The 27,387-nt window shown below is 42.8% G+C and overlaps 2 protein-coding genes across 10 annotated transcripts in view; one reads left to right on the top strand and one right to left on the bottom strand.

Moving 5' to 3' along the window:
- Nucleotides 1-278: 278 nt before the first annotated feature.
- vps41 (VPS41 subunit of HOPS complex) lies at nt 279-12,457 on the bottom strand. Of its 3 annotated transcripts, XM_057013057.1 has the most exons (28): nt 12,267-12,457; nt 11,920-11,958; nt 9,040-9,147; nt 7,696-7,773; nt 6,856-6,930; nt 6,001-6,063; nt 5,861-5,926; nt 4,157-4,276; nt 3,921-4,067; nt 3,780-3,846; nt 3,547-3,641; nt 3,334-3,463; nt 3,127-3,242; nt 2,934-3,052; nt 2,782-2,863; nt 2,609-2,701; nt 2,396-2,523; nt 2,112-2,256; nt 1,986-2,027; nt 1,848-1,898; nt 1,635-1,772; nt 1,498-1,552; nt 1,282-1,422; nt 1,067-1,203; nt 891-990; nt 769-813; nt 607-689; nt 279-525 (listed from the first exon to the last, which is right to left on the bottom strand). In XM_057013057.1, exons 1-28 carry the CDS (start codon nt 12,285-12,287, stop codon nt 466-468), a joined length of 2,544 nt encoding a protein of 847 aa, XP_056869037.1. In that variant the 5' UTR covers nt 12,288-12,457; the 3' UTR covers nt 279-465. The 3 variants fall into 3 exon arrangements, with proteins under 3 accessions (XP_056869037.1, XP_056869038.1, XP_056869039.1); XM_057013058.1 differs by lacking the exons at nt 9,040-9,147; nt 11,920-11,958; nt 12,267-12,457 and having other exon boundaries at nt 6,001-6,692; XM_057013059.1 differs by lacking the exons at nt 6,856-6,930; nt 7,696-7,773; nt 9,040-9,147; nt 11,920-11,958; nt 12,267-12,457 and adding an exon at nt 6,452-6,842 and having other exon boundaries at nt 6,001-6,326.
- A 15-nt stretch (nt 12,458-12,472) lies between these two features.
- Nucleotides 12,473-27,387, top strand: part of pou6f2 (POU class 6 homeobox 2) — a 53,862-nt gene continuing 38,947 nt past the window's right edge. For 4 of the 7 annotated variants that reach the window (XM_057013062.1, XM_057013063.1, XM_057013066.1 and 1 more), the window contains exons 1-3: nt 12,473-12,554; nt 13,429-13,533; nt 18,173-18,350. In XM_057013062.1, the coding sequence (XP_056869042.1) occupies nt 13,525-13,533; nt 18,173-18,350 (187 nt within the window). In that variant the 5' untranslated portion in view covers nt 12,473-12,554; nt 13,429-13,524. Of the gene's footprint in view, nt 12,555-13,428; nt 13,534-14,769; nt 14,975-18,172; nt 18,351-27,387 lie in introns of all 7 variants that reach the window. The other 3 variants (XM_057013064.1, XM_057013065.1, XM_057013061.1) reach the window with 3 other exon arrangements.

Genomic DNA, 27,387 nt, shown 5'->3' with positions numbered 1-27,387 from the left:
ATGGCTTATCGTGTAGGGGAAAAACTGTTTACTTTTTAATGTCAGTAGACCTGCTGGGTTAAAAGATGGGTGTTTTACTGTTGAGTATGGGCAAATTCCAGCTGCAGAATATAGTCAAAATAAACATTTTGTCTCATTCTGGGATTCAGAATGAACTCTACTTGATCATCTTGAAGTTAGTGAGGTCATGCGAGTTGTTTTGACTTGCAATTACCTGTCAGAAATTAGTTTATATATGATTTTATTGTTCAGAGATTGCAAGCATTTCAGGAAACACATTAGTAGCAAGTGGCCCGCAATTTCTTTATTAGATGTACAGCAAATATACATGACATAGTAACCACTCACATAGTTGCTTTGTACACACTCAGTGCCAGGGGGAATGTCATATTGAACAAAACAGTTACAGTGAAGGAAAAGCACCAGCAGCAAGGTTAAAGCATTAATTTGTGACGATATGTGACTTTATTTCCAGGGATCCACTCGCTTCGCACTGCAGATGTTACAGTACTGCACTCCAGGAAACTACAAAAGGCCAAAGAGAATGAAAAATGAGTCGAGCACAACGGTGCCATGAGTGAGATCGATGGTGAAGAAGTCACGTACCGCTCCTCCGGAAGAGGGTAAACATTCCCTGTGAAACATGTGTCTGCAGTGAAACATCACCACCCCGAAAGGTTTGCCCATGTCTGAAACAAAGGCACGTCAGAAAATAACCACAAACCCCCCACCCGACAAAAACAACATACTAACACATGAAAGACTCACCTGATGGTAATATTGCAGCGTGACACGATTCACAGATATTTTCCTCTGGACATACAGAGAGTCGACATTAGTACAGCTAATCCCCCCCCTCAGGGCAAGTTCTAAGGAAAAAGAAGACCCACCGTCCACACGGACTCCTCTCATTTGTGTTTTGTGCATCTTCTGGAGGAGAGACAGTGAGTCAGCCACCAGAATCTTCTTACAACCTTCCCTCAGAAGAATCTAGGAAATAAGACAACACTGGTTATAGACACGTTACACTTTAATTGCTAAATGATTGAATATGATCGAGTCAAACCTGTAGATTGTAATCCTGGAGGATTTTTACTAAAGAATCTCTGAGGTTAGGGATCTCCATGCCCTCCTTGATGCGATGGATGAGCAGGATGGGATCCACATGCGTGCCGATATTATTAAGGAGGCCAGTGATAAATGCTGGAGGGGCAAGAGACAGGAAGTGTCACATATTGAGGCAGGCAAATGACAGGAACAGAGGTCAGGACAGGAGAATACGTGGTTTGTCGATGGAGTAAGAGATGAGGTCCTCCCACAGCTCTGCGTCGTCCTGCTCTTTGGCAAATTCTATGGCTTTGTCCACATCCTGCAGCTCCTCCATGATCATCTGCAGAGCCCGTCTGGAGTTCCCCATCCTGCCTGGGTGCAACGTTACATCCATCATTTCCTAATTGCTCTGAGACCTGGGAAAATGAGGGCTCCCATGAAGCTTACTGAGCAGGAAGACGGTCTCCTCTACGAAGTTCCTCTGCTGACACACCTCCAGAGCCTGAAGGAGGCGAGATGAAGCACAACACACACTGTCTCACACTTTCTTGAGTATGCAGCAGGACGTTTGGTGAGAATCGCACCTTTTCCAGCGGGCAGTGCGTGCTGTCCCTCAGGAAAGGCAGCAGATTTGGACGGTCAAACTCAGCGTAAAGGCCAATCTGCCTCTCGTGGTATTTCTGGCCTTTGTGGTGGTCCCGCTTGAAGAGTTCATGGAGGTACTGCGGGCAGGAGAGATCCAGAATCCGTTGTGGATGCTAGTCTGTGAGTTATTGTGATTCTGTCAGGAGACGTACCATGTGCAGGAGCTCAGGTCTGTCGGCGAGCTCTTCCACCACCCTGTCGATCTGTGAGCGCAGATGAAAAAGTATCAGCAGGACTTGAAGGTGTGTCAGATCTTTGATGAAAAGCTGACAGAAGCTCAGGACACTCACCGATATCTTGTCTTCATTGTCGAGGAGCATGTCAACAGCTTTCTGTGCAAATAGAAGAAATAGAGTTGGAAATTTGAAGTGGATCAAGGCTGTTTCTAATGTTTTTTAACAATAATAGACTTTTACCTCTTTGTCAAACTCCATGAGAAGAACAATTTTGTCTTCTATGGAGGTGAAAAGGTTGTGTTTGTGGATGAGCTGGTAAACATCTTTGTGCCTCAGTTTCAGGTAGATCTCCAAGGCTTTGTCATACCGTTGGTCATATGTGCACCTATTGTTCAGCATTAAGAAACTCTTTCATTTAAACATAAAGCCACAATTTCTAACTTTAGGAAAGTCTCTTTTGTCTCTGGGTTCCCATTAGCATCAATTCAACCTGTTACATAATGCTGTTCTCCTGGCTCACTCACAGTTCAGCCAGCGTGGTGAGCAGGGTACTGTTCGAGGGGTCCTTCTGCAGGTGGTCATTCACTGCCTGAACAATCACCTTGTTGTTATAAAGATCTCCAGGCCACATGCTGATCAGGGTGGCAAAACCCTGCAGGAACATTACAGGAAGTAGAACAGACTGTTTATTCTGTTATTCCTTTAAGGATTATCAATGGACTTAACCTGAGCTATACCTCATAATCAGTTTTGAGGAACTCATAAAGGATCATTTCATAGATGGCTGGTTTGAGACGCAGATCCCCTCTGGGCAAATACCGACTGATGGCCTGAAACCACACAGATGCAGAGAGACGTTGATAAGAGGCTAAACCCGAGTTAAACACACTCAGTGCTCGCCCTGACCCACCTTCAGCTGCCCGATGGTCCTAAACCTGTACACTTCATTTTCCCACAGTTCCATGTTTTTCCCCAGAACCTTCTGGCACTTCCTGGATTGAGATTTAAAATCAACAGTCAAATCCAACATCTGTTATTTAAGCCAACAGACGTCAAACCTACCTCGCCGCGGTGTCATAGTCTCCCTTCTCCACTAAGTGATTGATGTAAGCCATCCCGATCTTCTGGACGTCATGTCTCTTGATATTTTTAAAGCTGATGTCTGCAGCCATCAGCGCCTCCTGACAGAGTCGACGGCAACAGTTAAACATCTGCGACTGCGAAATTTAGCGCAACCATAAAACCAGAGGCAAACCTCGTATTTCTTCTTTTCAAGCAGCCAGTCGATGTGGTCATCTTGGTCCCGCTCTCTCGCCCCGACGATGTCTTTGGGACTGATGATGTAGAAGAGCGACTCCCCCTCAGAGTGCTCTGTTAATGAAAAACCCATTTATGCCTATTGTGCATTACTGGTCTCTGCATAATGAAGTCAGAGCGCGCCAACATAGTTTCACAGTCTCACCCAGCCGGTAGTCTCTGCACTCATTGTCCCTGAAGTTGCGCACGGTCAGCGCGTCTGAGGAGATCTCCTCGTAGCTCTCGTGGAGAGGCAGGATGATGTCGAGACGGGGGCGTGCCCGAAACTCCTCATCCTACAAGCACACACAGATGTCCAAAGCTGCAATGTCAATTTCCCCATATCAGCACAACTGCGAACAAAGGAAACTTTTACTACCATGTGATCAGAGTTCTTCACGAAGTAGAGGACGACGAGCTGATCGGCCAGAGGTGCCAGACCGCTTATGAAAAACTCCGTCTCAAACGCAGTAACTGAGAAAACAAGGAGAGGAGAATTCATTTTATATTATTTATCTCTCACAGCATGATGAATTTACCTAATTTATCTTAATATTATTAATGTATCTCCCACACTTTTCCATATGATCACTATTTCGGCTGATCGTGTACCTATTTCCACATAGCGGCTGGGCAGGTCCCGCATTTCAGTGGGATTTCGCTCCTTAACAGCACATATCTGAGGGGAGTTGAGGCATTTCTTAGAAGGGAGGAACTTTGTTCTTTGAGGGTAATCAATTCAAAATTACACACCTTAATGGAAGTCCCCCAGCCAATAATGAGAGTGGTGTTGTCCTTCCAACATAGGCTGCATGGGTACATGTCTGGCCTCAGATGCACATTGTCCCGCAGCACATTTGTGATGCACTGTTTCGAACTGATATCATAGATTTTAACCCTCTAAAAGAAATCAAATGTGACATTTTAATTTCATTTTTTAAAGAAACATAGTATTGTGCAAATTGCCCACTAACAGGCTGCATACTCACCACATTGTTGGCCCAGGCGATTAAGTTTGCTCTCCACTTGATGTTTGTGATCGAACCCTCGCCTTCATGGAGAACAGTCATCTTCCATCGATTCAACCAGTTTCTTTCATACAGAAGCAGCTGTAAGGGTGGCAAAATGTCAACAACATTTAGCACAGCACATCTGGAGCCCGCAAGCATAGGAGAGCAGGGATGCAGTTGTGCATCCCGGCCTACAGGGGGCAGTAGATGAATAGCACATTGCACTGGAGCGGTCAGCCAGCAAATCCATCCTCCGGATTGAACTGAAACTGTGGGGAACATTCTCATTCATGCTTCAGATAATCGACTAAAAACCCAACTTCACTTCTCAGATGAACACCTTAATTCCACTTCAAAGCATTTAGGCGGAGAGACAATGAAGATAAATTGTTCATTAGACTCCATCTAAGTGAGAAAGCCTCACATTAGCTCCACATTCAGTGGTGGAAGAAGTAATTTTACTGTTTCGCATGCTTGACAAGATCTGAAAAAGGAGACGGCTTGAAAAAAGCCATAAAGAAAGGGTTGGAAGGGTTTACAACATCCTCCTTTTTAATAGCCTTGCACCCCTTTATTGGAGACACAGCATGTGCAGCTCAGAAGAGACAAGTTCGTACGTACGTTTTAATTCTATGTCTTTCTATTGTAATAAATTCTACCAGGGAACTACAAAACTCACTGCGATGGCTTTGTGTGGCTAGTTTTATTCATAATGCAGTGTAGCACAGAGGCAACGAGAGAACAGTGTTAAGGCCTTGTGTTGCACATGCAATAGAGGACAAAGCTGGGCTCTCACATTCCCCACATTGTTGCAATCCCTACTATGTAAACAGCTATAAAAGTCCCCCAAAATGTGCATAATGTCACCAAGGATATAGAAAGAAGGTTGTATAGGCACTTTAATCCAGCGGCTGGGCTATGTTAATAAACAGTTTGCTCTACAAAGAGATGATATGACAAAAGAACTGTGGAGACAAAATTGAATTTCCTTTGACAGGATGTGGCTCCCGTTGAGGCTTATTGATTTTCATCACAGGCACATTGTAGAGGCCTTCACAACTTGGAACAAGGAGGAATCAGCAGCAATTGAAAAAAAATGGCAAAGTAACACTAACAATGGGGTTTCATAAAATAGTTGTTTTTTTCCTCCCCACAATGCTGTTGTATAAATGTCACTATGCTTTATTTATGGGTGACTCTACAATGACGCTACTTACACAACCCATTGTTAGTGGCGTAAAGTAATTGGTTTCCAGTGAAGAATACGGTACTGGTTTACCTTCAAAAATGTCCACAGGCTGACAAACATACGTGGGTAACTTTTCGACTTTGGTGGCAAAATACTTCCCGTGGACATAATTTAGAATTGACATCACTATGCAGAAATCCCAACACGTGCTCGATAACGACATCTACTGGCTGCGCTTGTGAAGCATTGCCTTTGAAACTCTGTTGAAAGAACAGCACTTTGTGATAATGGCCAGCTCTCCCGAGAGCACTCCAGCAAAGAGACAGGAAACTAAGAGCCTTTCACGCCAAACAAAGTCCCGCGTCTCGCCTTCAGCCCAGCCAGAGAGGGGAGGTGTGTGAGATTGGGTTTCACCGGGACACAATCAGGACGAATTATTGTGGACTGTACACACTGTACTCGGCTCCCAGGTAAAAAGCGGGACACACACTCACCTTTTTGCCCCCTGTGACAAACTGTTTGTAGTTCGATTTGGTGAACTGAGGATGCACCGCCACGACCTTTGAAACAAAAAATGAGGTGAGAACTTCGGACGTCGGTGTGGCAGAGAAAAACAGGCTTTATAAAAACTTACTTTGATGGGACAGTCAAAGATCTCGTGGAAGCCCTCTCTCGTATAGAGACCCAACACCTGAACCTGCAGCGCAGACGAGACATCAAACGGAAAGCAAAGGTGATCTGCTCAGAAACGTCTGCTTTAATTGCTGCCTTTGCAACCATCTGTGGCCAGCGGGGGGATTGTGAGAAGAGAGGAGCGAAAAACAACAGACTGAGTGGCTCCTTGCTCATCTGCTCGGTCACCAATTAGTGGACAAGTTGATTCTTTGAACCCTGCAGGGCTTGAAAAAAGAACTACAGCAACCCCTAAGGTTGTATTAGATTTGATGACGCACACTATTTCTGAAAGAAAAAAAAAAAAAAGTTGGACAGAAATAACAAAAATCTTCAGCACCTGCAATAAAGTCGGAATGTTCAAAGGATTTACAACCGGCAGGGTCGTTTGAGGGAAAAACAAATGCTGTCACCATCGATATTAACCGTCTGCTCCGACCGTTTGTGCGACAAGATCTTGTTTTCCCATCGTGGAGGGAGAAAGGAGGGGATGGGCGATATCAGAGAGCATATCTTAACTGCAAAATCCATGAAGGATGGTTGTAATGATGAGGAGAGACAAGATAACAGCCAGGTAGGGAAAGATGTGAAGGGGGATCCATCCACAGATGATGGCTGACAGGACAACGTAAAAGAAACCAAGCTTCCACCATGCTTTTGGAATAGAAGTTAGATCAAGCATCATAAGGATATATGGGATTAAGTGTTAATATAACAATAACAAAACTCAAGATAAACCCTTTGGCTGTTGCCTAAATATCACCATAATGAAGCTGTAGCGAGTTCAATGTAATGGGAGCTCTGTCACCACTCTCACCTTCCCGTCCTCGGAGCACACGCCTATATGCTCTCCACTTTCATCCAGGCTGATTTGGTTGATCTTCACTGAACTCTGTGGGCAGAGAAAAGCAGCTCATTGAAATTGTGACCATCAATGTGCAAGTACAGCTCAGAAAGCAACCTCCGAGAGGGCTTTACATTTGAGCATATAGTTACACTTTTCTTCTTAAAGTCACCTTTGCACAAATAAATCCTTTCACTGGTTTCTTTTCAAGATGAATCTATGTCACCGTGAAAGTCTCTCAGCAAGAACTCAGCGGTCTGTTCTATTCAGGGAAAAACCTGCCTCATTTCTTTCAAGCAATGATTGATAACAGCCTGTAGGGTTACCTGGGTGGAGCGTGAATCAATGCGCTCGGCGGGGAGGCGCCAGCGCAGGTGCATTTATGAAAAAAGGTGCATTTGTGTGCCAAATCAGCTTTGAGATCCAAGTTAATGTTCAGAACTCATTGGTACAAGGTCAAAAGAGCTGAAAAGGTTGTTTTGGAAGCAAACTGGATGAAACACTGGTAAATAACCAAAGTTTATCTTAACTGGTGGTTTTATTTTGCCTTTCTGTGACCTTCAGCACTGGTTTGCTTGTTAATGAGGACAAAAGCAAAGCCAGTGTGCAAATTTATGAAGGGCAGTACATCACATATAACTGATATGGGAGTTTTCCCTCTAAACCAGATCACATAAAATGAAGAAACCATGTCCTAAAGGCTATCACCACAAAACCATGGTCAAAAATGCAGGCGTTAGGCAGCTGAATACGGTTGTGAAACAGAAACAGCAGATTTCTCAGCGTAATCTACAAGGATTTCAGCCTACTCACAACTTCAAACTTCTGAGTTACATTTCCTTGGATGTCCAACAGGAAGACCTTTCCAAAATGAGTGCCGAGTGCCAGAAACTGGAATGAAACAAAGACGATATCGTTTAAACGAAGATTTGGGGGAGCAAAATCTTTTGCTGATGAAGAGCAGAGCCTGAGCAGCATGGGCCGAGCAGGGATTGGATGGGCTTGGAGGCAAAACTGTGAAATTGCAGAGGGTGGAAAAGCCCTATTTATTAAAGCATACAGTGTGAAATGGCATTTCCCCCCCTTTCAAATTAAAATGCTTAAGCATAATAAATACACTGTACATCTGACTTCTTCCCAGGATCCCAAATGCAACCCAATCACCTTCCTGCCCAGCGCACAGTCATTATTTCTCTTCAACAGCACCCGGGTTTCTGGGTTCTGTGCTTCAATAAAAGTGCGCGTGTGAGTGTGTGTGTATGCGAGTCCACCGGGACACAAAAATTATAGAAACCGGGGGCTTTTGGCATTAGATTAAGTGTGTGTTCTTCCACCCTAGCCCTTGCTCCATGCCCTCCTCCTAATCCCAGCCCCTCCCCTGCTAGACAGCATGTGGATGTGCGGCGAGCCCACCATGCTTCAGTGCAGTCTATAATGAAATGCTTATATTTACAGGCACAGCTGAGCATGTCAGACAGAGCCCCCGCAATCTCCCCAAATAAAATAACCAAAAATAAATAAAGAAAGGGTTCAACCTTGTGAGGCGGAGCAAGTTTTAAAGGGATTTATCAGGATGGAATTGTTCAAATGAAATTCGGATTCAGATACTTAAAATATGAGGCAGCATTGGTGGATTTAACAAGGTGGGGGCTGGAAGGTACAAACACAAAAGGGGAAAAAAATGTAGAAACAAGGCCACGTTTCCACTGAGGGAAGGGGGAGATCTTAATAAAAGAAATAAATGAAAATCAAGCATAGGTTTAAAAACAACAACAAAACAATCAGGTGAGAAGACGTGAGGACTTGTGACTTCTGCTCTGCTCAGGCGTGCATTTGTGCCACTGGTGCCACACCGGTTAAACATCAGACCGAGAGTGCCTCTCTCTCAAAAATATCAACCTTTGACAGAAAAATGGGGCAAAAAAAAAAAAGAAAAAAAATGTGTAGGAGACAGAATAAAAAGAGAAAAGACAAAAGCGCCTCTGATGTGGCTCCCTGAGAGGAAAGGCAAGGTGAGAAGAGAATGGACTGTGAACACTGTGACTGTGCAAGAGGGATTTAAAAAAAAGCAGGTTGGAAGAGGGGACCTCTCAAATGTGTGCATAAAGAATGTGGAGTGTGTTGTTGATGGTTGGATTTGAGGCTGATAACCTGCACCTTGTCATGGACGGTCATGCAGCTGGCTGCATCATTCTGGAGGATTTCTGTCACCCCATTGGCGAGCCGCTCATACTTCAGCTTCGGCTCGTCCTCGCTGTCCTCCTCCTGGTTTGGAAGATGCATTTAAAAAAAATAAATAAATCGAAATCCTTATGCAATGAAACAAATCGTAAAACATCCAGAGGTTTAATACATGCTGAGCGATAGTTACCCACCTGCCACTGGGGCGCACACAATGCCGCCCTATTTCAAATATCAGTCAGTTTGATGTCATTTGTAAAACAAATTAATAAATAAATAAAAAGAAACTAAAAAAGAAGTCTCTGCGCAGCACAAGGACAAGGTCTAACTTTGCAGTCTTCTAACCAGATATGTTTTGATGACCCTATGTCCCATACAGAAAAAAATACTTTATTTCTGCCTGTTTGTTGTTGATCCTCACACAAAGAGGTTGTTTAACGATACTTGAACATATTTTTTTTCCTGATTTACCCAGATTCTTAAGGATGTCACTGGGAGTAACAAGACAAACATCCTCAGGATGCATCTACACATCTATACATGGGATAAGACAAAAAAGGCAGCACGAGTATAGATGATATACATCAAGGTATCTGGAATTACTATAATTATCACATACTACCCATCATGAAAAAATCATTTGCTTCTCTAATGAATCGTCTTGGGCTTTGCTGAAATCAGCTGGGTCAAAACACAACTGCAGCAACATAAATTATCAATTTTAGCGCGATCCGTCAAATTAGCTTTGAAGCACGACCGCCTCACATCTTCAGAGTGAGTCGGATTGTTAACAGCGGCTGAAATTCCAGACTCTGATGCACAAACAGCAAGTCCACGAAACGCCGCATTGATCAGAAAAGAAACACGTTATTGGAGTGAACAGGGCAGCAGAGTCACTTGTGTCCATTCTGAAGCGAATCCAAAGTTCAAACACTTGCTCGTTGAAGAGCAAAGTGTGCGACCCATCTGCCACAATCAAGCAGAAAATGCCAACTATCGTCAGCCATCAACAGAAAATTGGACAGGATTGTCAGAAGTAAACAACAAAATAAAACGAGTCCCCAAACGTCCACGAAGAACACCGATCGGTTTAGCTTGGTGTATCAGCGTCCACAGTGGAGAACGCTTTGAGGTGATCGTACAGTATATTCCTGACACTAGAGATGGTGCTCTTCTGGAAACCTTGACAAATGTCAACAGAGGAATCTTTATTCTGTACAAAATAGCTTTGAATAACAATTTTAATAGAACTTAAATCACACGCCAATTAATTTACTGAAAATGTATTAACCTGCCCAAGCCCAGAAAAATTCCTTCACTCGTACCGCTGGTCAGAGTCTAAATTTGTTAATGTATTGCAAAAAAAGAATTTCATTCCAGTATTGCCACAACAATCTCTTCAATGGCAGCACGGATTGAAGAAATTTCCATTATTTTGCATGATCTGATTTCTCTCCGTGGACAGATGCGTATTTTCTCATTTAATAAAACAAACTAAAGGTATTCACCTGAAGCCTGTGTCAACATCCGAGGCCAGACATAGCAGGAATATTACTCATAATCCAGTTTATAACCAATGTTGCACAGTGTGTGGCTGCCCAGAGGGTGCATCACCTCAAAACATTGTCTGCCATTATGTGCTTCTGGGCTTGGAAGTGGGGGACAAAAGCGTGGAAAAATGTTATTTTCAAAAACAATCCTTTTCCACTCAACAACGCCATATCTAAGCTATTTCCTGTGTATTCTGCTCGTGAGATTTCCGATGCGAGAGCATTTGTCACGGGTTTCAAAGGTGTATCAAACAGGAGAGGCAACCTTCATCCTCAGAAAACAAGTGGCAATTTTCAAAGTTTGGTCATTTCTCTGCCCTGTTTTAGAAACTACTGAGCTGGCCTTTGTGCTATATTTTTGGCTTCATATCTGAAATACAACAGGAGGAACCAAACCTTATGCATGTCTACTATCAAGCAGGTGGTCTATTTAACATGCACTAAAGGGCAAATTAGTCAAAAACCACCTGAAAGTACGAAAGACAGGAAGAAAGAGAAAGAACGAGATTAAAAAAGAAAGAGAGAGAGAAAGAAGCTGACGGGCTCTCAGTGTAGGTGCATTGAGGCTCCACTTCCTGAAGCAACGGCGGCTAGTTCACCGATATATTCCACTAGATCATTTTTTGACAATTACATGTCTACAGGTGCACAAAGCAAGCGCAATCTCACCATCAAGTGTGCTCCTTTCCCAGTTCAGGGCCGAATGTACTATCACAACCCGAAAACAAGATGTAGGATGCCGAAATTTCCCCCTTTTCCTCTAGTTCGTGCTTTGCCGTTTCCTTCTGAGAGGTGAAAACATGCAATGCAATCTTTCCTAGATATTTCATTTGTTTCTTCACTTTCTAAGTCCTTCCTTCCTGCCAGGCTGATGTGTAAAGCTATATTTTATTTAACCTACTTGTGGTTCTCAGAAGCACAAGTGTACTGTAACATGCCCAACCTCTGCCGTAATATTGATTGAACCGGAGAGCCATGTCAAATTCATGACTGGTTGACACCTCTCAAAATCTGACAAAGATCCTTGCGGGATCAGGCTGGGCTGATCAAGGCTGCATTGTATTATAGTCCATAGGTACCAAGCTTTATTTGACTTCAAAATCACTCATACGTGACAGAAGTGTGCACACCCGTCATCTACAATATGCTGTTAATACATTTTTCAAAACGTCATACTGGTGTAACTTTGTGACATGTTTTAGTGCAAGTTTTCTCTCGTTTATTTCTACATAAACTTTATTTCAGTCTTTATATTTCTGGACAGAAAGACAAGTCAGTAAGAAATGACAGGTTACTTATGTCTTACCTCAGATTCATCTGTGAATTCTTCACTTTGTTTTCTTGCCTGAATGAAAAAGACATGGATCTGTTTATATATATACACACACAAACACCAATGAAGCCCAGCAAATGCAGCACATTTCTAAATAGCAAATAAAAAAGAATTAAAAAAAACAACAAACAGACGTGTCAACCCTTTAACAGTTGTTGTTGCTGTCGGGGTGGAATCAACTTGCATTAATCAAAAATCATACCACTATCTTAAATTGCTTGACAAGAAATTCAAATCATTTGAAATAATGTTGACATTTGTTTTTAAGCATGCAAGTAAACATCAGCATACGACAGCTAGCGTTAGCATGCACTGCTTACCTCCTCCTCCACTTCCGCCATTGTTATTAACAGTTTACGAGTAAAATATTAGTAGCTAAAAAGGTCTTAAGCGAAAAGAAAAGTCCAATAAATATAATTAGCTCTCATTCATCTTTATACCATACATTACACATCAAAAAAGCGTTATCTGTCAAACCCTGCAGCCTCTCATGGGCTAAATCACATGACAGAACCGCAAGGCATGATGGGTATTGAAGTCCTTGCGGGTGCAAGAAAGGTGCGACGCCACCATGGAACCGAAACCTTTCTTTATTTAAGAAAAAACAGGTTAGACTAGTTTTATTGTGTGATAATAACATTCAAGCAAAGCTTTCCTCTTACTTTATCAGTTTTTGTACTTGGTTTTAGCCCAATTTACTGAATCATTTGCCCCCAAACACTGTAAGCTAATTGTAGCTTTCATTTATTGTTGTCAGTAATAGGTATTTAAAATGTTTTTTTGTTTGTTTTTTTAAAAAGCACGAAGATTTACACGTTATCACACCGTCATCAAGTACCAAATATGTATATATATATATATATATACCTTCCCGCTAACTGCATCAAATATTTGGTGGTATAAAAATATTCATTTTAAAGTCACTTGATATTTTTAACCGCTTAACAGCCTCAGAGCCAAAGTAGAACATTGTATTTGTCCACAAATACATTCCTTTTATCCCCCCTCCTTTTTTTTTTTGCTGTCATGATATTTTGTGATTATCAGAACATGTGTATATATTAGATCCATTGGCCAGAATATCAAGCTTTATAAGATAAGATCCTTTATTGATCCCAGAATGAGGACATGTCACACAGAACACAGAATTTAAGAGACATTAAAATAAAATAATACAAAAGCTGCAATAGATTGCAATAATAAGAGAAAGAAACAGTATTTATATACACAGCCTCAGCCAGTTAGATGTGCAGTGGTGAGGTGTTATTGCACAGGTAAATATGGATATATATATATTATTTTACAATATTGTTTTCTTAATTTGCAGAAAGTAAAAAGGGCTAACTTTTAAATCCAATACATAAGCCAGTGTACAGTAGAATATGCTTGATAGTCTATAGTTTGCTGCTGGGTAGGATGAGCACATGAGGACTAATTCCAGAATATTTAATTTTGAGTGGACTTTGTTTTGTGGCTCTACAGACATTCATGGACTGATTGATTGAATCCCACAGATATCAGCGTCGTCTCTGGGCCCTGCTTCACCCTGCTGACAGCTTCTTGCCAAAGTCCAGATAAATGCCAAAGGTATGATTTGCCTGTTCTCTATTGAGACTGTCGCACACGCCCATCTCACCTCATTCATCCTCTGGAGAATCCTAATGCACTGATACCGAGGGGGAATTTTTTTTTTTTTTTTTTACAATCTACTTAGCAATGATTTATTGATTGCGGCTTCCAACCTCACAGAGAATTACCGATCCTTTTTGGGAAATCAGATTTTCACACATTTCTTGAGTGTGTATGTGGCACAGGTCTCCAGAGAGGGTGCGAGGGGAGACTGACTTTGAGGAGCAGCAGAGTGTGAATCTCTGCGTTGTGGCTCCTATGCTGCCACTGGTACGAGCGGTGGACAGCCCTATGATTCTCTGCTGCTTCCCTCTATATAGTGTTGCATTATTTATCGCATGATAAATACAATGTCTGGGTTGGAGTTTGATTTTGTTTTTGTTCCCGCTCAATTCATTCTTCATCCTAAAGTCATAAGCATGCGGAGGTCCATCGAAACATTGTTAAAAAGGCGGAAAAAAAATAAAACAACATCCCTTGCCCTCATAGGAGGAGTCAGATTAGTGTGCTGAAAGCTTTGATGCTCCAGAATGTCAGCTCCGCCGATCGATCGGGAAAAAAATAAATAAAAAACCACGCACACACCTAACCAATCAGAGGCGTCTGTGTGTTGTGGACCTGCTGGGCACTGTGGTTTACAAGCTTCAAAGAGCTCCTTTTAATACACTGCTTTGATAGTCCTCAGCCTTCACTGACCCGCCGACCGGCCACTGGGGAGCATTTTAGCTTTAGTGGAGCAGAGATGGATAACTTCTGATCATATTAATGAGCATTATATATATATATATATATATATATATATATATATATATATATAAAACTGGCTGCATTGATTACTGACACAGCGGGGTGGGCTTTCTAATAATGTATACAGATTAAGCAGACAGGCTTAATTGAATGAATATGATGATGCAAATGTGACTTTAACTCATTTGTAATTCAGTTATTGTTATTAGCGCTGCTCAGCATTGACACACGTTACAGCACGTTAGGGAAATGAAAGCACTCAGGATTCATTTAGAAGGGACAGTCTGGTTGATAACCCTAAGGGGGAGACAAATCATCATCTATCATACAACATTACGCACCGAGGTTTCCGGCACGGGGAGCGTCAGAAGACAGCGATTACTCACAATTGGTTTGAAATTTGTCCTTATGGTCAACTGTTGTTTTTTTTTATTGCCATTGGATCAGAGATCAACGCTGCGCTGCTGTGTGAGGATATTGATTATTAATGATGGCCTGAGCGGACCGCGGAGGAAGTGAAAAAAGCTACTACAGAAAAGTCGCCGCTCAACAGCAAAAACCTGCTACAGACCCACGGAAACCTGGCCTGAATCAGCACCACGGAGAGCGTCGCTCCGCTCCACGATGACCATCCCAGACGTTGCCATTATCGGTGTGAACTGAACATTCTAGGATCGCCCTGATAATGTTTTCATTCCGCTTTCTTCAAACCAATTTGAACTATAACTTCATTTACTGGAAAAATGAATCTTTAAGATAAGCAAGCATGCCACCACCCTCCTGAAACGCCTCCATTTGTCCCCTTTGGTTTTTATCTCAGGCATTCCTTTTCACCATTCACTTTTGCGGCAGTTCTCTTTTTTTGGCTGCTTTCTGCATTTTGTAGCTTCAACATAGTCCACACATCAGTCTCATGAATTTCTCTGAAAATAGTGAAATTTATAACTTAATATCTATCCTGAAGGCCAATTTATTATGAGCAAAGAGGCATCAATCTTGCCACTGTTCCTAAGATGATAATAATAACAAAAATTGTGAAATATTGTGACAGAAAGGGTGGAATATTGATTCTTTTTTCTCCTTTCAAAACCCAGAGGAGCCTTAAGTGTTGCAGTGGGGTGTACTGGTGTCTCAGCGCCCCCCACCAACACCTAATGTCCACTCCACACTGGGAATGCATCACTGAGACCACTGGCTATTAGCATGGATATCTGATGACACTCAGGACTCTCTGTTAACCACCGATTATTTGGCTGGCGGGGGTGAACCAGAGGCAGAGGGGGAGATCAAGTGCTTTTTCTTGTTCCTGCAACCTGTTTCTGGGCTCTGGCCAGACGGAGTGCACAGAGAGGAAATAAGACAAACCCTCTCCTCCACAGCTGCTCCCTCACACATGCTAGAACTCATACTAACACTTTAACCAGAGGTCTTTAGGATTAAGCTAAATAAATGATGCTAATCGTTCAGTCTTAGAATCGCTAATGTCATTTCTCACGGTCTTTTTCTAAACCGCCCTCTTTTTATTAGGGTTTTTTACAACAAGATTACAGTTATCCCATTATACATGATTGCATTACTCTCCTCGCTTAAATTAATTAGCGCGTCCAATTTGTTGGCATGATTGCAAATGGCAGTTTTGAGATGAAGTAATTAACGGCCGCGAAAGTCGGTGAGGGATTTGTTGCCCTCTTATCCTGGAGCCTCAGAGGGCAGGGGAAGATTAGAGCTCTGATCTCATTCCCAGCACTTGTTTGGAGTCTGTCAGGAAGAGAAATGCCAGCATTAGAGAGGTACGGCCACACTCCTGATATGATGAAATAAGGAGAAAAGGGGAAAGGGAAAAAGATGGAAGGATGGACGGAAGGGATCCTGCCCTTCTCTGAAGTGTCAGTAGCTTGTTTATTCTATTTTTCATTGTAGCTGCTGGGGCAAAGATTCCCATTTTTCCTTTATATCCTCCCCCCTCACCTCGTAACAAAAACCGCTGCTCTCATTTTTTATAGGCTTTGCAAACTCTCATGCCCCAGTGAAAATTACATTGTGAAACGGGAGAAATTTCAGTGCTGCCTGCACTCTCTCCCCTGTCCCTCCGAGCCTTCAAACAGTCAACAGACTGTGAAGAATAAATAATAAAAAACTATTGATTATTTTGATGACTGCAAGATTCAATTAGGTATTAATTTTGCCCTCCAGTGGACCTATCAAGCAGCTCAAAGGAGAGGAGGTGGAAATTGGGGGTTGGGTCCAAATGCAATGAGTGTGGCCAGGCTCAGACAGAGGGGGGAAATGTGTTTACCTCGGCTCCGGGGAGGTGCGCTGATGCGCCGTGTCCCACATTTAAGCACTTCACAAATGAAGCCTTGATGAGCGGTCACATCGTTGGCGGAGATATCGCTATTGACCAGCTCCCTCATATTTTTAACGACAGCTTAAACTATTTGTATTGATTAACATTTTCATAGATTATCATGTGTCATATCAAAGAGGGGCCATTCCTGTGATGAGCGTGTTACAAAGGCCCCTCTGGGCAGGAACTCATCGACCAAACTTAAAATGGGGGTTGAGATGCCCGTGGGTGCGGCGGGAGCAGGAGCCACACACCCGACTTTCTATTTTAGAGTGTGTGTGTGTGTGTGTGTGTGTGTGTGTAAAATCACCTGTCTTTGGCTCAGTTATATTTAAGTTGAACTTGATTCATAAATAAGAAAGAGTGCTGTGGTCCTGCTGCCTGAGGTGGGATGAACACTGTCTGAGGAGCTCTCCAGGCAGGGGACACAAGAGGAAAGAGACGTGTGTGTGTGTGTGTGTTTGGGAGAGGGAGAGAGAAGGGGGAAGGAGGTGGCGTCACCACCAGTGCCTGTCTGAGGAAGCATCCTGGGGCTTGAACCTGTGGTGACCACTCCGATGCACAAAGGTTGATCTGGCTGCTTCTGCTTCAGTAGAAAACACGTATTAGCTGGTCTCTGGGTGATGGCAGCACGTTGTAGCTGCTTTATGCCTGACATCACCATTTGGACGCAGTGAAAATTCATTGCTTATACTTCATTATTCTGGAGTTTTAGCGAAGAGGCTATTGGAAATGTTAACCGCACAGCTTTAGCTTCCAACGACATCCATTCCAAGCTCCTGAACAAGCTTTTTAAACGGATGTTTTGTTTAATTTTCTTGGGGTTTTTTTCTTTATAAGTTCACCCCCCACAGGCTGCTGTTGCTGCTTATAAGCCAGGCCAAAAATAAGAAAATAATTGGGAGAATATTTTTTGGTCAGAGGCTTCATCTCTTGTTTAAATCACCTCTTAATTTCACGTTGCCTCACTCGCTGCTTGTTGATGTCAGCTTTGCTCTCATTCTGTGTCCTCAGCTATGCGAAAATTGATATAATCACTGGTGTTTGGGTGCCTGTCTTTAGATGTAGAAATATATTTATTTCTTTTATTTATCCGTGTGCAGCCAGTGGACCTCTTTTGTAGGCTGCTGCCAGCTTTGTGTTGAAGATGAGGCGTATGTCAGGTAGTAATGAGCCCTTGGAGATGGATATATGGCCATTTTTAGGACTGCAGGGTATAATTGTAAAGCCACGCCATCCGTAACATTTCTTTACCAGGCAGCAGCCGGCAGTATCAGCGGGGTAGCACCAGCCTCAGATAAAAGAGAGAGCTGGAGAGGGAGGGAGCAGGGGAGAGAGGGAGAGTGATGAGTGAGCAATAGAAAGCTGGGTAGAGAGAGTGAGTGGAGACAGAGAGAAGTAGCCGGTGAGGGTGCGACGCCGCTGAAGCACATCTAACCAGGGCTGTTTTTTTTTTAAATTCTCTCCTCCCTTTTCCCCACCTGGGCTCTCTGCTCCCTCCAGGATCCAATGATTACAGGGCAGCTAAGCAAGCCGCTGCTCTCCCTGCGCAGCGACATGAGTGCGGCGGAACTCCGGGCGGACGACAAAGCGGCCACCCCAGACAGCGACCTGAACGACGAGCCCCTGCTCCTGTCCTCCGAGACGGCAGACAGAGAGGGCACCCCGAACAAGCTGTACAGTAAGTTGTCTTGTGTTTGTACTTCAGAAGGAGGCTGCAGGTCTGTTTGAGGTAACAGTGAGGTGGAAGCAGAGAGGTACCGGTGCTGGGACAGGAGCCAGCAGCAAAATAAGTTTTAGAGTCTCTTTACATGTTTGTCTGTGTTTATCTTTCTGTTCAGGCATCACTCACATCTCATATTTCCTCTTAATTGTGCCTTCAAACTAGCTGAGATTGTAATTTTTAATCTTATTTCATGTGAACAGCACTTTTGTGTTTTAAAACAAAGAATCGCTGTGTTTTAGCCATTCCGTTTATTTTTTAATTTAGTGTTTAAAGTTTTTAACCACATTTAAAAATGTCTACTTTCACCTAAACAGTGTGATGTGATGGTGTTGTACTCTTTAGTTTGGTTTAATTCTATTTTAATTAATTAATCAATGTAAATACTATAGAATAAATAGATTACTAACATAAATACTGAATTATGTAAATAACAGTGGCTTTAATTAAAACATTTACAAAGGTAAAAATATGGGAATTCAGGAGTGCTACTGAAACACTTTATAAAAATGTTTTTTCTTTTCTTTTAGTTCCAAATCATCTTCAAAATTCGTTCATTGGGTTTTTGCAGTTATTTATTGTTAATCACACTTGTAGGGTTTTATTTAAATCTGTGTGTGAGAAAATGGGCCTTACAAATCAATAAACAAATAAAATAATTAGCATTTTTCCCCAATGACTGAAACATACAAAGGTCACTTATCCCTCAAGTAGTCCTTTTTATTACAAGGAATCGATCATGAAGGCGTTTACAACTAATTTAAACAAAATATTATATTGAGTTGGTAGAGGTTCCACTTTAATATAATATATTTAAATTCAAATGGTCAGTTCTTTATTTTTTATTTGCACAATTTCAGTGTAGACCTTTAGTGGATGGGTTGATTCAGAAAGTTATATTAATCTATATATTGTTAATATTTTCGCCCTTTTCTTGCTTTTAGATTTGTGGAATGTAACCATGAAATGTGTGTGTGTGTGTGTGTGTGTGTGTGTGTGTGTTTCTCTTCTAAATTTATTTTGCTTCAGCTAACAGTGCATGTTAGCTGGGATTTTGGCAGCTAGTAAATTCAGTCTATCGGTACATCTGGATCTCTGTCCCTGTGTGTTCCCATGGAGAGTACAGTCTAATTCTCCTAAACCCAGCCTGCAACATTCCAGAAACTAACCAAAATCGAGCAGAAGGATGAAGAAATATTACCCTCAGTGAGACGTAGGGAGAAGGGGGACGGTGGGGACGTCTGTAAAAGTCTTCTGTCTGTTTAGAAGCACCAAGCATTTTTGTTGGGAGTTACTTCATAAAAAGGCCGTCATGTTTAGGAAGTTAATGTGTGTTTTGCCCCAGCGTCCTGAGAGGAGTCGCTCCAGTGCAGCTTGTGAGGTTTTGGGTGTGGGGGTGGTCTCTGTGCCCCCACCCCCACCCCCTGGTGCCGCTGAAGCCCGGGGTCGTGCCAGCAGCAGGTTTGGTGTGGGGACCGCTTCCCAGGGAGGGTGGGGGGGTGGATATGTGGTACAGTTGTGAAAGAGAGAGTTTGAATTTAATAAGTGAGACTCAGCAGCTTTTTATGTGTTTCCTGAAATGCTGGCAGACAGGAGGCAGCAGGGCTGGAAGGGACTGGTCACCCCTTTTCTTCTGGTCAGAATTTGGCTGAGGCCTTAAAGGTAATTTTATTTTGGCTCAATTGCAAGTTTCTCTGTATATCTGAGTAACAGAGAAGCCAATTTTAGTGATTATTTTTATTGTTCGTTCGGATAAAAGGTTTGAAAATTCCCATTTTCATGACTACACGCGAGTGCGTCCATCTTGGAGAGTTATACTTTATTTACCATTTTCACAAAGGCAGAATGTGATTAACCATTGACTTGTTTCAAACGTTTCCCCTTTTTACCTTCAAAAAGAATAAAAATATTAATCTATTATATATCCTTTTATAGTATTGTCATCGTGCACTCAGACACAGTATTATTAGTGCAGCATAAATCATGTGGAGCTTTAATATTCTCCTCTTCAGCTCAAGTGTTACTGGAAGACCCTTGTCAACCCAACAAAAATAATCCTAAACTTTAATACATTTAGAATGATTTAAGCACAGATACACCTGCAGAATATTTATAGCATAAATGACTCAGTCAGAGCAGTTTTTCCTGACACTTTTAGACCCGAAAATAGACAAAAATAAGGCATATTCTGTAAATAATGCAGTAATGAATGCTTGGTTGGAACAGGATACAATTGTGGATTTTTTTTAAAAATATATATCGTCCCTGTAATCTCTCGGTGTCGGTTTAATATTGGTGTTTTTCTCGGATGACACGACCGTCACACTGCATTCCGAGCTACATACCATATCAGATCATTTGCGCCCATTTAGCACATCCGTGCTGTCCTATTTACAGAGCGTGCCGGCAACTTTTCTCCCCTACAGAGTTGATGTTTGACTTCTGTGGTGGTTGGGAGACAATGACAGTGGTGGTCATGTTTGTCTACAGTAAATTGTTCACCTTCCACACCCACCACATGCTCACTGCATTGGTGAAAGGGTCGTTCTCCCCCTAAAAGCTCGCCTGTGCAAACGTTCTTCCACTTCAGCTAACAGGGGCTACGAGGCACCACAAACATCCCGCCGCCTTGTATTTATTCCAAGTAGAAGTGGACATTAGGTGGGAAAGCGGTGGTTAGCAGGGCAAGCAATTTTTTCAAAGGACGAGATGGTGTTGGGTGCGTACAGTTTCTGTCTTCTCTTCACAAGCAAATCTCCCCCTTTCAGACATCAACAGACAAGATAATAAGACACTCAGAGCACAATTCCGTATTATATTCAGCAACCAAAGGCTCATCTCTTGTCAGTTTGCATTTACTCTCTCAAGGATGTGACGCTTCTATCATCATGCTGTCAAAAAGAGCCAGTCTAGAACGACAGGAGTACTCATTTTATACACTTACTGTCTACACCAAATGGTCTGCACTTACACTCTGCCAACATGGGGGAACATTTTCACAAAGGTCACCTCGAGACCCCCCCTCCTCCCTAAAATGAATCTTTCATTGATTTCTGGTATTGGAGGTCATTCAGAACAAAAAGTCAATGTCCAAATGCTACGTTTTCTCTGACGCGACCTGTTTGTTTGTTTGTTTCTGTCTTCAATTTTAAAGCTTCGATTCATTTAAATGTAAAATGCTTACATTATTGTGAATTATTTTTGCCCCGCTAGTACGCTTGATTTTTTAAAAATCCTTATTATTGATATTGTTCGATATAGGGCAAATTTGCGCCTATTTCTCCTCGCACTCGTGTTGACACAGAGACGTGCACACGTTCACACCGCTGCAGGCCCGAGCTCTTATTATTTTTGTGTAATCAGCTTAGCGAGCAGGATGCATGCTGGGATAGGCTGCTTACTGATGCAAAGAGGCCCCTAATGTTGCGCGGCGAGGTTAAGTAATAAAGCGGTGCAGACGCAGCGCTGAATGGGCCACCTTAAGTAAATAAGAGTGGATAAAGAAGAGCGAGAGTTTCCCCAGGAGGTGGATCTCGTTATGGGGATTTCGAGTGTCCCTACAAACTTGAAAACGAGCTTAATGCAAGCCTGTAAAGCAGGTGTAATACGCTCGCTAATGTGCCCGCAGCCCCCGCGGCTACAGCGGCACAGCCACTGTGTGGCACGGAGGACAGAGACGACGAGCACGAGGAGGATTTCTTGTTTTCCATCAGCAAAGGTCATCAGCCCTCACAGATTCCTGGTTGTGTAGAAAATGACCGTAGAACTTAGACACATAATTTAGTTGTTCGTACATTAAGAAGCCCCGCGACTCCTGGGTGTTTTCAAGGAAAGCACATTACAACTTCCATAATTGGATCGTGGTGGGAAAAAAAGATTGAATTTCAGTGCGCCTTTATTTCAGTTATTCGCTTTCTTTAAGTTCGGAACTCCCATATAAGATGCTTGCATGTTGCGCGGCGCACGCTCCATAAGCAATATCAATAAGCCTTTCATGTAGAGCTAACAAAGAGGCATCGCATCTCCTCGCACGGACACGGTCGGCGTTGTTGAGATGTAATTGAAGCTGCAAGGGTCACATTTTCGGAATAGAAATTACAGTCTTGTCTTTGACTTGTGTGGCGTGAACCAGAGATGCATCCCACAGCCCTCGTGTCCTTCACAAGCCTTTATTATTTATAACACTCGCTCTTTGAGCAATGACCAGTACTAATGCATAACCTTCTGTCCTTCTGGCTGATTCGCTTCCTTTGAAACCAAAGATTGAGGCAGGAGAAGTGGGTGTACGGTGGATGAAGCAGGGGTGTGGGCAAGTAGAGGGTGGATGCGGGTGGGGGGCAGTGCAGGGCAGTAGAGATCCAGGCTATCGAGAAGTTATTATGTTTCTTCCTTTATATCTGAGGATGCGGAATAACACTGCGATGATACTTTCCTCCAGAACAGAGTTATGTGCTTCAAAGCAATACTATTTCCTGATGTCCGTCCTTTCCCTGTTTGTCTGCTCTGCTAGAATAATGTTCTCAGGGTGGGGTGAGGGTCCTTCAGCTACATGGGTATTTACTTGTTTTCACCTTAACCCACTCAGTACTGTAAATACCACAGGAATAGGGGGACTCGCTGCAGAACCAAAAGACAAGACCGCTCCAATAAACTTATTTCTGGGTAAACTCTTTACTGGTTGAGCGCCAGTGAAGATGTACCGTTTCCTTGTGCAGCTTGTACCCCGCCGATGTTATCCCAGTGATTGAGTCTGTGCTGCAGTGGCTGGTGTGAGCCATTGTTGTTATACCTCCATGACAGAAGGAGCGGGTGGAGTGGAGGGGGACTTTGAGGGGGCAAGCAAGGGGTGGAAAGTGGGACATAGGCAGCATTAGTGCCGGATAGCCTGAGGGGACCCGGCTGATGTGTCATGCATGACATGTGGGTGTCTCGCCCTCCACCCATACACACCCACACCACACACACACACACACACACCACACACACACACACACACACACACCCACTGGCTACTTGTAAATGTCCTGCACTTGACCAGACACAAAGTAGGATATACGAACATTCCCCTAAGATCACATGAATAAAGACAGATGATGCATTTTATTGATATTACCCATTAGACTTTACTGACGTGTCTGCCACATTTTTGATTCAACTATGTAGCAGAATTCTATTTGGTAGTTTTGGACAATCACTGAGGAAAAGGATGGAATTATTAATTCCCCTAAAGAAAATTGCAAAGAAATTGCAGAAGATACTCCTCTTGCTTTGATCAGATTTATTTATTTACTTATTGCTCCTTGATGACTAAGTTCCATGCCCAGAATCTAAAATAGCCCTGAATGTGTTTGACTCTTTGTAACCCCAGCACATGATGTTTACATTCAAAACGCCTCAAATAATCAATATTGAATTGAAGTTTTTTTGCAAACGTGGTGAATAGGCGCTTTGTTTCCAAGGCGCTTGTTCCGTGCATTGTTGCAGGAAAGCAGGCCAGAGAATCCTATTTACCTCAAATAGCATTTAAGTAATTCAGGAGGAGGAGCAATGGCGAAGAAGGCATCTCCTAAAAGGCTTATAGCACTCTACAGCTACTCTTCATCGCATCATCCCCGCTGCTCTGATGGCCATAAAAGGATGAAGAATCATTTGGATTGTTACTTGCCTCTTCCAACCCTCAGCTAATCATTTTGACATTGCTTTGGGAATGAGGAGAGAGCATCACAGCAGATGTGTTGGTGGGCAAAGTGTCTCAAGTCCGGTGAGGATAAAACACCCACCCCCCACCGCTTCTCCATCCTGTTCTCCTCATCACGACCTTTGCAGTGGGCATTGCCTCTTCTCAGCACCTTGCTTCCCCCTGGTCCCCCCCATACTTGTGCTGCTCCCAGCTCCACTCCAGCATCATGGAAGAGACAGGTAAGAGCCCGAGCGGAGTGCTCTCATCTCAGAGAGCCTTTCGGTAAAGTCTTGAATCCACGAGTACTGGGGGCCCTCTGCACTCTTTGCTTCCGGCATCGTTTGCGTACAGATCCCCCGCTCATTCAGCAGGAACTGGTTTACATCTCTGAACTCAAATATCATCTCCCTTTACGGTGAAACCGTCAGGCTTGTTGATATCTATGTCAGCTGCTTCTTCCTCTATCCTGAGTTATTTTGTCTGCTTATGGCCCAACAGTTGCCTCAGGAAAACCCTGGGGTGCAGAGTCTGTTTCTGCCCCCCCCCACACACACACACACACAACACAGCCCACCATCCAGTGTAATTCTTTAACTGCATAATTCCACCTTGCGCCAGGATAATGAATGAGTCTCCTCTCCTCCGCCGTGAGGGCTATGCCCTTGTGTGATGAGGAACCAGGCTTTAATGTTGTGGGCCGGAGAGAGTGCTGTGGCCTCTTCTCCCTCTTGACCCGCGCTGGGCTCTTAATTAAGGAAATGACAGTCCTCTTAGCAGCAGCAGCAGTCGTCTTAATGTAAGTAATAGTGTTAGAAGCAGATACTCAAAAGTCAGGCTCTGGTGATTTTCCATCCTCAGAAACACTATCGAACTGCAGCCGCTTGTGCGCCCCGGCTTCTAAACGGAGCATTACTTCCCTCACCCAGAGGGAGCCATCTGACTAAGAGCACCTGGAGTTATTGGCAGTAGATTATTCCTCCTTATTGTTAAGGGCTTTTGTGGGAGTAATGAAACACTGGCTAAGTCACTGATAATTTTTACCTCTCTTCAAAGTCATCTTAAGCGTTCTGCGAGGAATTGTCATGGTTTAATTCTAATTGAACTTATTGGCTCTTCTATAAAAACAACCTATTCCAGTTGTCTGTGGATTTTAAAAGGATGAATGTCACTCCTTTTCTCCTTTTCTTTTCATCTCTCTTTGCTGTGCCACATCAACGTTAACGGCATTAACGAAATCAATTTTTTAAAATGGCCCCGGAATGGCTGGATGAGTATTGATGGAGTTAAACCTTGTGTGTGATGTGGCTTATTTTATTTTTTGCCTTGAATGCCCACAGACCACTGTCTGCCAAACTATGTGTTGACATCTTAAAGCCAATTTGCTGGTCAAATTTAAATCATAACAGTAAATAGGTTGTAATAAGCAGCTGTTTTAAATGTGCTCGCATGTGAAATGCTTTTCATGTATTGGATTTTAGTGGCAACATGATTGACAACATCTTAATAGCAAACACACACTCAGCCAGGCATTTTCAAAAGGACCATTATAAAAATGGGGGGTTGGCTGTTCATCCTGAATAGGCTGAATCGTTACCAGGCGACTCTTGTACATCTGACAACTTACATAATGCATTTCCACTAAAATAGCTTAAGTGTTAAAGCTTCTTTTATGGGCAGAAATTGATTCATAAATGCACTGAGGCGAACGCTAACACGAACACAAAGCTTTGCTTTTATTCAAGCTGTCAATGTATGAAGCAGTTGCATTAGACAAGGTGGCATGCTGATTGCTTCATGAAATCCAGGCTAATTGTTGTTGCATAGTCCTTGGGGCACCCTGCATTGAGACGTGCCAAATAAAGTCAAATCAACAGCAATATCCCACCACTTCCCCCCTCCCCGACAGACCGATACGCACACATGTGGCAGAGGGAGACCCTGAAATTCGCTCTCCAGTGGCCACTTTGGTGATCAATGGAAGAGGATTTATACAGCGTTGGATATTGGCAATATTTTCCCGACACATTCAAAAGTGTTTTCAGTGACGCATCATTATGCAATTAATAGCATGAGCTTGAGTTCCCATCTACTGAGATTATTAGAATTATTTTTCTGTGTATGTTTCAGGGGTAAAGAGTCATTTATGTCAGGGGAAGACAAAGCGTCAAGGTCTCGCATGAGTTTGAAGAGGCGCCGAACGCGTGTCACCTTTTTCTTTCATCCATTTTTAATCTTCTAAAGGGAAAAAAAGAGAGTTTTCCTTTTTTGTCATGAAGCATTAATTTCTGCTGGAAATTTGATTTTAAGACCTATTCACTCTGGGAAAAACACTCTTCTTTTTTAAAAAAAAAGAAGAAAAGAAAAGCAGTACTTGTGCAAATATTTTAGTAATAACAAAGAACTGGAGATTGGCTCCCTGGATATTTCTCCTGTCAGCTGTTTAATTGAGTTAAAGAAATTACACAAATTCCTTTGGGGAAAGGCGCGCATGTGTATTTATTTATTATTGATTTTTTCCGCCGCGATAAATGCGTTAACCTTAGAGATATTTGCAAGGGGATAGGACTCTCTAAGATATTGTGAAATGATGCAATGAAAGAATCATTATTCAGAACGCCAGGCCTGTTTATCAGATTATTCACGACCAGTATTAACTACAGCTGTGAACCGCAGCGTCTGGATCCATACTTATAAAGTCTCATTCTTCCATCGGGGCTGAATATCTTAATTTAGCTAATTGGCTTTGTTATGATCACAATTAAATAATTCACTGGCGTAAAGGTCGTTGGCTGCACCGCTGTGCCTTTTATTGTGGCGCTGCATTTAGTGAATTGCCTCTGGGAAAGGTTGGCATGGTGGGAAAGTTTAAGTTGCCGTAAATGAAAATGTGTTTCGAGTCAGTAGAAAATAAATTACTTTAATAACACCCAAAGTCTGAAGTGGCTGCTTAGGAACAATAGCTCAAATTAAACAAAGTAAGAGCTGCATGGCCTCAGAACACCTACTTTGGGGTTTAAATGTGAAATCCTGCAGCAGATGTTGGGTGTATTATCTTTATCTTTAAATCAGACACAATACTCCTTTCCCCAGCTTCAGATTGATCCTAATTCAAGATACCAAGAGCTCGGGGCGGGGCAGCACACAATGCGATCCATAATGGGTGAAATAATTGCTGAAAAGAGACTGGCTTGTCAAAATATCCACAGCGTTGCGAGGTTGATAGGCGAGAGGATGGGGACCGTCATCGAGGAGCACGGCCAGCCAGCCATCCGGAGGTATAAACCAGCCAGAAAAGCAGGCTTCCCCTTGGGCTTT

The sequence above is a fragment of the Takifugu flavidus genome, chromosome 17, assembly GCF_003711565.1.
Source record: "Takifugu flavidus isolate HTHZ2018 chromosome 17, ASM371156v2, whole genome shotgun sequence".
NCBI lineage: Eukaryota > Metazoa > Chordata > Actinopteri > Tetraodontiformes > Tetraodontidae > Takifugu > Takifugu flavidus.
This window is presented reverse-complemented; position numbering and strand designations above follow the sequence as displayed.

Coding starts and splice junctions, on each gene's coding strand:
- vps41 (XM_057013057.1), bottom strand. CDS start 12,287: ATGGCGGAAGTGGAGGAGGAG. Junction 4,068..4,156: donor TCGCCTGGGCCAACAATGTG/GTGAGTATGCAG, acceptor GATTTCTTTTAG/AGGGTTAAAATCTATGATAT. Junction 3,642..3,779: donor CAGCCGCTATGTGGAAATAG/GTACACGATCAG, acceptor TTGTTTTCTCAG/TTACTGCGTTTGAGACGGAG.